At 42.6% G+C, this 12279-nt stretch overlaps 1 protein-coding gene across 1 annotated transcript in view; it reads right to left on the reverse strand.

The window, feature by feature from the left end:
* The window catches only part of LOC147688814 (transmembrane channel-like protein 2), a 523112-nt gene that overhangs the window by 185517 nt on the left and 325316 nt on the right, over nucleotides 1-12279 (reverse strand). Inside the window, exons 14-15 of the mRNA XM_086939828.1 lie at nucleotides 9699-9938; nucleotides 5054-5179 (exon numbers count right to left, since the gene is read on the reverse strand). Coding sequence (XP_086795954.1) covers nucleotides 5054-5179; nucleotides 9699-9938 — 366 coding nt within the window. The remainder of the gene's footprint in view (nucleotides 1-5053; nucleotides 5180-9698; nucleotides 9939-12279) is intronic.

Consider the following 12279-nt stretch of genomic DNA (forward strand, 5'->3'; position numbering starts at 1 on the left):
CTAAGAACACGAGCAGGATCAAGTTCAAACCAGGTGAGAGCTCGGCTCGACCACAAGAAATGTGTCCAATTAATCGTCAGCAGTAAGCACTTTTCCATTTTCAGTTACACGTTCACTTTTATGACAAACTTGAATTTAATAAATGTGTTTACTTTTAATAAAGCTTTTAAACTTAAATAGACTCTGTGGTTTTTGGTCCTCCAGACTAGAGTGGATGAGCTAAAGGTTTTCGAATTTTTGCAAGCATGAGTCCGTGCCTCTGCCATCGGTGACTTTGGGAGCGAAATGACTCTGCCACACTATCTAGTCAGTAAGGAGATTGGGGGTTCAACTACAAAGTCTGTTATCACTGAGGTATGTGGAAAGTCTAACAGTTACAGCACCTATTATAATTGATAAGCTAAGCGATGCATTATTTAGTGTCCATAGTTCTGTTTGTGCAGATTTGTCCCTGCAACAGTAGTAGAATGGATTGTCCTATCCAAACCAAAAGTAAAGTAGTATCTTATTATTTCTTGGTGGTGGTCATTCACCTTTTTATTGTTGGCAATGGTCAAAGCATAAACATTTAGAATACTTGAAAAGACATTATGGACAATCCCAGAGGACTACACTCAGTGCATAGAGCTATTGCTGACTAGAATGGGAGTCCAATGGAAATGCCAAATGTGCAATCTTAGTTAGCTACACAGACAGACTAATAAGAATAATCTAGTAATACCACACGGAGTCATAGGGATAAGAATTTAGATCCTGTCTACAAGAAGATCAAAGACGATTTAGAAAAAATCGAATGAGGAACGCTAGGAAAAAATAAGTACTCTATATTAAAATTAAAACTTACTGGGGCCAGCAAAGGAGCCCTCGACTGCCCGGTCCTGGCCTGCATCGACAACAGCACCCTCCTCCTCCTCCTCCTGTGTCCTCCTCTTGCCCCTGCGGGAAGCTGATGTACAACATGAAAGAAAGAAAAACAGAAAACATGGATGATATTTATTTCTCAACCAAATCAAACATTTAAAAAAGAACTAACAAAGTAACAAAATATTTTTGCGAAATAGCAAATAGGGAACGACTCCACGGGATATATTATTGACCAATCTCATGTGGTCGACTACGTCATTACTTTAGTATTGCTTGATTTGCGGACCGTCGAATTGGAAACTACCCTATGTAACTCACTAAACAAAGTACTAAAAAGGTTTGCCTAGGATTGGCAGGCAGCAGTCCGCAGCACGCAAAGTGACAGCCAAAGTCCATCGTGATTGAAGATCAGCGACAACACTAAAGTTTCCTACTACATTCACCAGTCATTAAAATACTCAAACTATTAATCCACCACCACTATTTCTTCTTATCGCCATGTGTACAAAGGAAGGACTGGACTTGAGTCTGTAGGGGCTGATTTATAAGGCCCTTGCGGCTCTTTTGCTCCATTGTTGCGTGACTTTTGTGACGCAGCGACAGCACAAAAGAGGCGCAATGGTGCGGCGTATATTAACAACGTGACGCATCTGGGAGATGCATCACGTTGTAAAGCCCTGCGCCAATAGGGGTGTTCCGGCGCAAGGGAGGGCGTTCCTGCGCAGGAACGCATCCTAAAAGTGGCTGAGGGAAATCTACAAGATTTCAATCAGTCACTTTGAGGACAATGATGCGTGACTCAAACCCTGCGCCTGCTTGAAGCAGACGTACGGCTTGACGCAGCATTGGGGAGATAGGGCACCCCAGAGAATTGATGGAGCTGCACCATCGTTGCGACGCAACTCCAGCAATGCGCCACCTTTACGGCACAGATGCGTAACGCTTTGGTGACGTTTTGGGCCCATGGCGCGCCGCATTGTAATACGGCGCACCATGGGTGATGGTGGCGTGATGCACAATTACTGGCGCATCCCTGCAACTTTGCAGGGATGCGCCGGTAATTAAAAATCTGAACCTTAGTGTGTAGCATTGCGCAGTTCTTTCAACTACACTCATACATAATTTCACAGGCCAATGAAATGAACACAAAATCTAAAACAAATAAGCATAGTAGCAACACTACTGAGAAGGAGAGCAGTGTACCTGAAATGCACAGAAGATTTTGAAATAAAATGTACCTACAATGTAATGAGCAGCATTATTGCTCTTGGTAAAAAACAAAAATTTGCAATATAATAACACAGCAGGAGAAAACATAGTAGTAAAGACATAGCTACTACTACTCACCAAGCCCGGGGATCTCAAGGCCAAGGAGGTCGAGCAGATCTCGCTCACGGGTCAGGACATCCGTCCAGCGGTGGGTGGCCTGGTTGTAGGTGCGCCAGACCCGAGAGTGGTGGTAAATGGCCTGGCACACCTTCTCCCACCGCTTCCGGCGCTCCCGGGCCCCGTACCCGGCACTGATCTTGCCGCCTCCCATGATGGTCCTGGGGAGGCGGCGCTGAACATAAAAAATGAGTTGGGCCACCTCCTCCGGGGTAAAGATCTCCCGTGGCATCACTAGCTCCCCCCTCAAACGCCCGCACGGGAGCCGGACACGGGGTGCGGGACCCTTCCCCTTCTCGGGATGCTTCCCGGCTCCCTTCACCATGGTCTGGGCGGAAAGGAATAAAGAAAATAGAATAGGGAAGAGAAGAAAAGAAAAGAGTTTACAAAAGTAGTTTAAAATTAACCAAAAGTAGCAGTAAACACAAAAATATAGGGCTAGAAAAATAGAGGGATAGATAATAAGTAAAATAGATAAAAAAAAACTTCAAACAAGCAAAGGATGGCAGAGATTGACAGAGGATACAAAGACCATGCCCAGAACCATAGCAATGAATGAGAAACAAGATGGCCGCGCCCGTTCACGACCGCGCGGGTAAGTTCGCGCGAGATTTTCCTTGCGAACACGCGCGAGACTGTACTGGCAAACCGCGGACTTTGCGAGATTACACTTCGCGCCCGGAAACGGAAATACGTCAGGCAAACAAGATGGCTGCGCCCTTGAACGACCGCGAGGGTAACTTCGCGTCTTGCGCTACGAGCGGCTTGCAAAAACGCACAAAACCTTGCCAACTAACACGCCGCAAAAAAAACAAATTGCATATTCGCACGAATTTGCGGCTTCCGAATCCGATCTTGCGCGTGTTCGCACCCCGCGAACCCCGCGAAATTGCAGAAAAACGAGTTTTTCAAAAGTGAAAGCACTCGGCAGGGGCAAGAGTTCAAACTCATCATTAGTAACAATTCCCGGTAGTGCTTCCTGACTGGGGCCCCTCGAGAATTCAGTTGCTAGTTGCAACAATTGTATGACCCTGCTCTGACCCTCACAGCAGGCTCATACAATAGCTACAAGTAGGCCACAAAGAAGGTCCTGGGGAAAAAAAATGCACTGCAACAGAAAGCAAAATTACAGATAAGGAAGCAGGTGCCAGACTGGAATTTTAAAACAGTGACACATTAATAAACTAACCCCAAATTAATTCATCTGAGTTGAAGCAGGGATGGTGTGCTTGCTTTTCCCCCCCATAATCTACAGTAATGATGAACCAGAGGGTGGCATTGATGTAACAGAGGGTTGCAGTGGTGAAACAGAGGGTGCTGGGAACCTGTGATGATGAACCAGACGTAGAAACAACATAATTCGCGACCGTTGCGCGACGAAATGTAAGTTCGCAATTGCGAACTGGTACGAAACCCTCGCGAACTGGCAGAAATCCTTGCGAACACAAAAAAAAAAAAAAATCCGCAAATTCGCAAGAATTCGCGGATTTTGCGGATTGCGAGTTCAAAAATCCGCAAATTCGCGAACGCGAGATCCGCAAAATTCGCTCATGCTTATTATGGACCTGCCCCTCACTCACTATCCTCTTACCGGCGGATATCCGTGTTGCTTTATCGGAACTGACTGAGCTGGAGCACAGGCAAATGGTGGAACATTGTATTCTAGGGTTCTATCCAAGACCCAAGGGCTCCAGAGTAGTGGCACGCTTGGTAGATTTATCGCTTTTACTTGCTAATTGTCTCTTGATGTGGCTTTGGAAGTCCTTAGCCGCTCCCCTGGTCTCTCAGTGGTGGGAGGAGGTGGAGCGATGGGGATGGCAGAGAGCGACACCTTGTGTAGACGCAGGCTTGCAGAAGCGACCCATAGCGTTGGAGTGCGATGCACTGTTAGAGTGCTTCAAAGCTTAGGCGACTGCTGACAACTGATTTTTCCTTTTTTGTGGTGTATCCTGTCCTTCCTAGAATTGTATCCACTTCTTCTCAACTCTCCCATTAGCCACACCTCAATATAGCTATTACGACCTATTTGCATGATATAGATGTACAAATTAATACAGCGACAATTTCAAGATTCGGGGAAGGGGAGGGATGGCGTTGTTTGCCTTAGTTCGAAGTTTGCATTGAATGCATTTCAATACCCATATGTATGGCGGACTCGACTTCCTTCACTATTTCATTAATTTATATTGTAAGTATGAACAACGTCTGCTTTCATCACCACAATGGCTATAATGAATGTTTTCCTCTGCTAATCACAACCATATGGGGGTGCATGTCTGTATGTAGAAAATACAAAAAAGTTCGTTTTAAGCAAAAAATAAAATTATTGGGCCACACGAGCAGGGCAAAAACTCTATCCAAGTCTAGGTGGTTGATTTTTTTCACATTTCTGAAAGAAATCGACTCCTTTGCTTTAATGTAGGGCTGAAGCCATGAAAAAAAAGCTGGCTGGCTTTGAAAAATTTGCACACGTGCCCGCGCCATGCTGGTGCGAGCATTTTCTGCAAAAAAGATCCCTGTCAAGCAGAACTCACAGTATGGAGTATGGCAGGGGGTCCTATGCCAGGCGAGGGAGGCGATGCCCATCGAGTCACTGTGAGCTGGCTGGCTGTAATGGGGGTCCCTCGACTAACTTGAACTGAGCTACTAACACTCAATTAATCAAATGAGATCCCATGACGTCTCCTTTAAATTCATATGTGCATATTTTAGTTGCGTATGACAAAGATACATTGAGATTAAAATCCTTCCTTTTGTGGCACACAAAACGAATTTATTATATTTTGGAAGTCGAATAACCTACACCATAAGCAGAATTGCTGGAATGATCAGGCCAGGATTTGCTGCAGAACTGATGATCTTTCCGATAAATGGCGGGAAGTCTTTCTCCATTGTCTCTTCAATAACATCAAACATTCGGTTCTTTTCGCTGATAACACAAAACATAATGTTTTCATTTTGTGGGAACACGTTTCTTTCAATATCAACAGAGAAAAAATGCATTGGCAATTGAGCATATCATGCATTGTTAGAATATGACTACATATCTATTGACAAAATGGGCTCTTTAACAATGAGTGATATTCTGATGATATACTCTTGAAAGAATCAAAAATAACATGTATCCATACTTTACATACAAGTGTTCATGATGGCAACTATTGTTATCCCTTTGGAAGCAACAGGGCAATTTCAATTTCGTTGCAAAGTCTCTCAAGCAAAGTTTAGGAGAGCCAACTCCTGCTTTGACTGATTGCCTATTGCAATGTCTTTGAGAATATTTTGTGTTGCAGTCTAAGGGCCTCATTACGAGTTTGACGGTTCATAGGACCGCCAAACCCCTGGTGGCAGTCCGACCACCACCATACTGCGGGCATGCCTGTAGTATTATGAGTATTGCAGTCAGACTGCCAAAGGACCGCTGCGTCCGCCAGGAATCAAGTATCCTGCGGCGGTCGTGCAGTGGTCAGGAGGACTAATATGCTGCTGGTGCCGCTGTGGCACTGCCAAGTATATTAGGATTTGCCAGTCCACCGCCCTTTTCTCATCGCAGTGAGTCAGCCATGAATAGAGTGGCGGAGAGGCAACAAAGGGGCCCTAACACCTGCTCCTGGGCCTGGGAGTGCATGCAAAGGGGCACATGTAGTGCCCCCTGGTTTTGCACCCCCAGTTCATGCACAGTGTGGAACGTATGCCACACCCTGCAGGAAGGTGCATCCGGCGCTCTGAGAACGGTGATCTATATGTCAGGGTTTTCGATGAGCCTGACAGACCGCTGCCTTACACGGCCACAAAACCACTCACCAGACCAGGATTTAACTCCTAATCTGGCTGGTAGGACCACCAAACTCGTAATAAGGCCCCAAGTCTCATAATTCTCAGATATACTAAAAAGCCGAAGAATCCTTACCTAACCATAAACATATATCTAAATTTCAGTGATAGAACACTAACCCTAAAAGAATACATGTATGCGCTTATCTCATGCTGCTACAACATTCACCATCTACGACTGCTAGCTAAATCCATCAGAAAACTAAGACATTCTCTGTAAAAGGATGAGTATAGCATGACACTGATGCAATCTACCAGTGTTTGATGTCTTTTTCAGATTTTTTAAGTGTATCTCCATACCATATATGTGCAATATGTATTTCTTTCCGTATTAAGTTTAATTATAGGGATATTTATCTAGCACAAAGCTAGTTTCCGGGTGTAGCTTCACAGAGAATTCAATATTTCATGAAGTCGCATCAAAGTTATATCACATAGGCCCACATGCATCAAGCATTTTTGGAGTCGCAAACGGTGCGATTCCTTATAATCGGCCGTTTGCGATTCCAAAAGTGCTGTTTGGGATGCATCATGCTATTTTAGAAATTGCAACTTTTTTGCGATTTCTAAAATTGCGATAGCATATAAGAAATCGCAATTTTGCGATTTCTTAAATGCTATGCATCATTTCCAAAAAATGTGCGATTTTATAAATTGGAAGTGCAAATTACCACGAAGTTCAACCTCGTGGTAATTTGCGGAATTGTTTAAAAATGCACAAAAATGCATTTTTTAAACTGTTAAGTTACAGACACACATGTCCTTAGGACATGTGTGTATGTAACTTCTAATGAAAAGTACATTTCATGGGTGCAGGGGGGGTCATTTAGACCCCCCTCTCCACCCTTGAAATGGATTGATGAATTGCGATTTCAAATTACGAATTCGCAATTCCCATTCATTCGTATGGGCATTTTGGACCATAGGAATGAATGGGAATTGCGAATTCGCAATTTGAAATTCACATTTTTTATGCGATTCGGTAAAAATAGCGATTTTTACCGAATTGCATAAAAAATGAAAAAATAATCATGCATAGGCTTTTGCGATTTCTAAATTGTGAATCGCTATTTTTCACAATTTAGAAATCGCAAAAGCCGATATTGATGCATGTGGGCCCTAATCTCCGCCAGAGGTATACAAAAGCAAAGAATATGACATGATGCCATCAGTGTAACAGTTTGACATAACTTAAAAGTTTAAAAGTTATAACTTTTTAAAGAATTATATTATTAGATGCACATTATTTTACTGATCAAATAAAAGATTGATTTAGTTGCTGTTTGGGAGAAAGCTGGGAAATGTTAGAGGAAGATCAAACGGGGAGATGTATTTATTTTGGATGTATGTCGTTACAACGCATACTTTTACAACGCATATCTTTACAACGCATTTTTTACACCGCAACATCCATTACAACGCATTCCATTACAACGCTTGCCATTACAACGAAATCTTTGAAACTACCTTTACAACGCATTCCACTACAACGCATACTACATTTACAACGCATACTACATTTACAACGCATACCATTACATTGCATGTATGGTAAGTATTGGATAGTGTAGGGGTAAAAATTACTATTCTAACTCCAGGGGGTGTAACAGTAGGGTAAGTGTTGGATAGTGTAGGGGTAAAATTACTATTCTAACTCAAGGGGGTGCAACAGTAGGGTAAGTATTGGATAGTGTAGGGGTAAAAATTACTATTCTAACTCCAGGGGGTGCAACAGTAGGGTAAGTGTTGGATAGTGTAGGTATGCGTTGTAACGGTATGCATTGTAATGACTGCGTTGTAAAGGTATGCGTTGTAGTGGTATGCGTTGTAGTGACATGCGTTGTAATGGTTGCGTTGTAATGGCATGCGTTGTAATGGATGTTGCGTTGTAAAAGTTTTGTTGTAAAGGTAGTGCGTTGTAAAAGTTGCGTTGTAAGTGTTGTTTCCCATTTATTTTGTATTTATTCTAATAAAAATCATGTGACATCGTAAGATACATTGCGTTATTCATATTTCCAAGTATTATATTATTTACATGTCCAAATAATTCATCAATTCTGTATTTACAACATTGATCTTCTGTTTTAAAAGTAGTGGTGTCAAAACTAAATTAGACTTGCTTGGTTGAGTGATTTTGGGGACTTTCCCACTTTGTGAAAAGGCGTGAAGTTCCCTGAATTTGCCTGAAGGTGGTGTTTTTTTTAACTTCTCCCATCCCTACAGTCTGATATGGTACCCAAGGGTGGCCCACAAGATTCAGGCTCTTTTATTTTCCGGCTGTCATCTAAGTGACGACAATGAAACACAATGTACACTGCTTGGCCACCTCATCTCTCCCAGAAGTGCTGTTCTGCAACGTCCTTCTGTAGGCAAAGGAGATCGAGCAAGTCGGTGCCTTTCAACAGGATCTGGCAAATCCAATCGATTATGTTTTGTCAATTCTGTTTGGTCACTGCTATTGGCTTTGCCAATTCTGGATGGTTTTAGAAATGGCTGGCACTGGCAAAGGCAATAATGGCATACAACCACTATTAAAGTACAGAAAATAACATTTGTATACTTTGAGGTTAGCCACCACATTGTGTGACACAATGTGCTATGACCCTTTCATGCTGCTGAATAAAAAATACCTACTTTTATGTTCAGCAAGTCTGGATATAGTCTGAATCCGTTGATTACTTGTATTCAGTCTTACATATCTTTATAATGTCACTGTACAGAATGTACTGATGACATATTTTAACAAGACATATTGGGTTTCATGGTGAAATTGCACCATACAGGCCAGTTCATGGTCTCTCCAGGGCATGTACTGATAGCATTAATTTAGCATTTTGGAGCAGGCATAACCACATACAAACATGAGGGGTACCGGTTTACTCACAATGTGCACATATACATTATCTATAGAAAAGAGGCACTCAATGTTAATGCTACTTGTCCTCGGCTAAAACTGCTCCAATAGCAAACGCCCTATATAACCATCGAACCTTATGGTCCTATTCCAGAAACAGGTCCAGGTAACTAAACTATCACCCCGCCGGGCGGGGATGTCAGCGGGAGAGGGAACCAATATTACTGCCAGCAGTATGCCTTTGCTAATCTCACCTGTGGTAATTACTGCTGATGGGTAGTTAACTGTTTAAATATCTAAATGTTTTGCTTCATTGTAGCTAAGAAAACAATTTTGTTACAAGCAGTGGTACATCGTTATCCTCACTGTACACATATTACTGGTCATATAATTTAGTGAGTAAATTCAAATGACAAACCATTCTCCCGTCAACATTTTTTTTTAATTGAGCCTCTCTATACAAATGAAAAATACAAAAAAATGAATACATAACTGTAAAAAGATATACTTAAAATCACATTGTGAGAGATAATGTGGGTAGTAGCCATAGGTTACTGGGCCACAGAATATTTTAAAATTCAGTAAGGTGCTTCAGTAGCAGAAGGGAACATGCTAACATGTCTGTACTCTTGTATATACAGTTCTTATAGTATTTGTTCTTTTTCTTTTTCTTCGGCGTTAAAGACTTTTATTACAACCACTGCACCCTATGATAAACATTAAAATGAGATGAAATGTATGTTAATGGAAAGTTCATTACCTGAATGGTCCACAGTCAAATGAAGGTGGGAGGGTCATTATGGTGTAGGCCACAGGCAGAAGGCTTAAAAAAAGAATTAGCAGTAAAAGGCCCATATAAAAGTTGTTAGATTTGGACGCTTTGAACACACGTTCATGGGGGACATTGCTGCTCATAACCGCCCAACACTGGAAATACATGGATGTCAGCAAACGTAGAACGTTTATTCCAATAAGTCCAGGTGCGTAAAAGGAACCCATCCTAAAAAAACAAAAACGTACACAAGACAAGTGTTAACATTTTCTGAACATCAATGGAGTACTTCATTGACATGTTATACTGCATACTAGTCAGCTTAGCACAGTTGTTTGCGACGTCAGATCTCAACATGCATGTTTGCAGTAATATCAGATCTCTACATGCATCTTTGCAGTGGTAGCTCGACACTTCTGGATATCAGCACAACTCGGTCATTACTTGTAAAATCTGTCAGACACCAGATAACATATGAGGAACACTAGCCCGGTCTTGTTGCAATGCAGCTTTATTGTGCGGCCTGGGCGCAGTCCTTGGCGGGACTGGAGAACAAACTGCAGCCCTGGCAAAAATGCCATAAACAGCCAGGCTTCCTTGGTCTACTCATTTAAGCTCTCTCTCTTTCCATTCATCCATTCTTTCTTTCTCCTTATTTACCCGCTCTTCTTCTTCTCTGATCACGTTCTCTCTATCCCCCCCCCCCTTTTCTTATTCTCACTCTTGAAGACTCCCTGTGCTCGCTGCAATTAATCTTAAGTTGCTGGGAAAGTGATTAGGCACCAGGAGCTGCCCAGCATTTCCAAACCGTGCCTTCAAGGCCTCCATCCCTTTGGGGAAATGCCTGGTGGAATAAAAAGCCTGTCTGGCCCTGGCGCAGACCAGGACAGTGTTGCCGATTATGAAAAAATGAACTGTCGCCAACAATACAAAAGTGCCACAGGGATGGAAAAAAGGGCAGAAAACATGGGTAGCACCCCAAGGTCAGGTATGTTATGTTATGATGACTTGCTGAGTGCACTATTACCCGGGAGGCTATCCTGTGCTGAGCAGATGTGAGTCTAGCCACATTGAGAGCCTAGTGGGTTTACTTGAAAAGTCTGGACTTCAGCTACTTGCAGAATTCAAGAAGTGAGGAGGCTCTGATGTGCAAGCAGCGGTGTCTGGAAGGTTTGTGAAAGCAGATGCACGCGCGGAAGGTTCGGCGTGACTTGGGGACACATGAGGACCTGATTTATCAGGATCGGGCCGATTTCCTGATAGTGATATCCGTAGTTCATTGGAACCTCACCATTTGTGCAGGGTTTTGTTGGCTTTTTCCTATACCAGTTCTGGCTATCCCTCTGATGTGGTTCCTCGACTTATTGATTGCAGCCTTAGTGGAACCGTACTACCGTATTCAGATTCTCATTATTATACCAGCCAGTACTTTTGATTCATCCTGAGGCTGCAGCTCTCCTTCCATCACAGGCACTCCTTGTTTGTGATTTACGACTTTATTTGGTTCTGCCATGTATAATGATTCGACTACAAACCTACCATGAACTTTCTTTAGCCTTGAGAAAGTCTGAATACTTATTAGTACAGATGAAAAACGTGTTGGCTGTTTTATACGCTGGAAAGGTTTTTCTGAAAATTAATGAAAAGAACGCTTTCTATGGAAGACTTGTGAATTACCCTGTGCATCATTTGATCCCCCTGGAACTTTAGGTTCATTTGGACTGATTTATTTAATTTTTGTTCTAGTCTTGTCCATATATTGTTTATTGTCTTGGACAAAATCTTACTTATGATGGGTGTGCTGTATTAGCTAACTTTCTGTTCACGCAGGCGCATATTGTTTTCAACGTGCAATAGCACTCTTGGGTGGTGGGTGCCTCAAGCTAGCTTAGCACCCCGATGTAATTACAGCAATTTGTTTATTAAATCATGCCCATGACTGTCAATGTGTGCAATATCGGATAGTCCTGATGTGCGGTATTTCCCTTTTAGGGAACACTACTACCCTCTTTTATGACAATTGATGAAGCATGCTGGGCCAGTTTTATGCAGTGCTTACAGGTGTGGGTAAAGAGTTTGAATCAAAGCCAGTTCTTAACGGCTTAAGCACCATTTAGAACTTAGCCAAGTTCTAAATGGTCTGCAGCCTTCTGGGGAGATTTTTTGTTGATCACAGCATCAAGGCTTTTCCAGTAGTCTGGCTTGCTTGTGACCAGGATGTGTATGACAGTTTCCTAGGTGCTGATTTTGAGCCATTTAAAAATCTTCTTCAGCAACTTCAGGGTATGTAATAATGAGGTGATGACTGCACTGACTTTGAAGGTCATGTTGAATTTGCTGTTGATGACGTTCCAGAGAATCTTGGTGTGGGTAAGTGTTGGTCCTAGCACTGTTGGTCCCCAGGTGGAGTCCCACGGTGATATACTATTCCCAAAGATCACAACTTTGGCCTTGTCGGGATTCAGCTTCAGAGAGTTGGTGTTCATCCAGTGGGCAATTTCAGTTATTAAACTTGATCTGAGAACTGGGTGTTTTGTCCATGAGGGAAAGGATGAGTTGCATGCCACTG

Source organism: Lissotriton vulgaris, chromosome 10, assembly GCF_964263255.1.
Source record: "Lissotriton vulgaris chromosome 10, aLisVul1.2, whole genome shotgun sequence".
NCBI lineage: Eukaryota > Metazoa > Chordata > Amphibia > Caudata > Salamandridae > Lissotriton > Lissotriton vulgaris.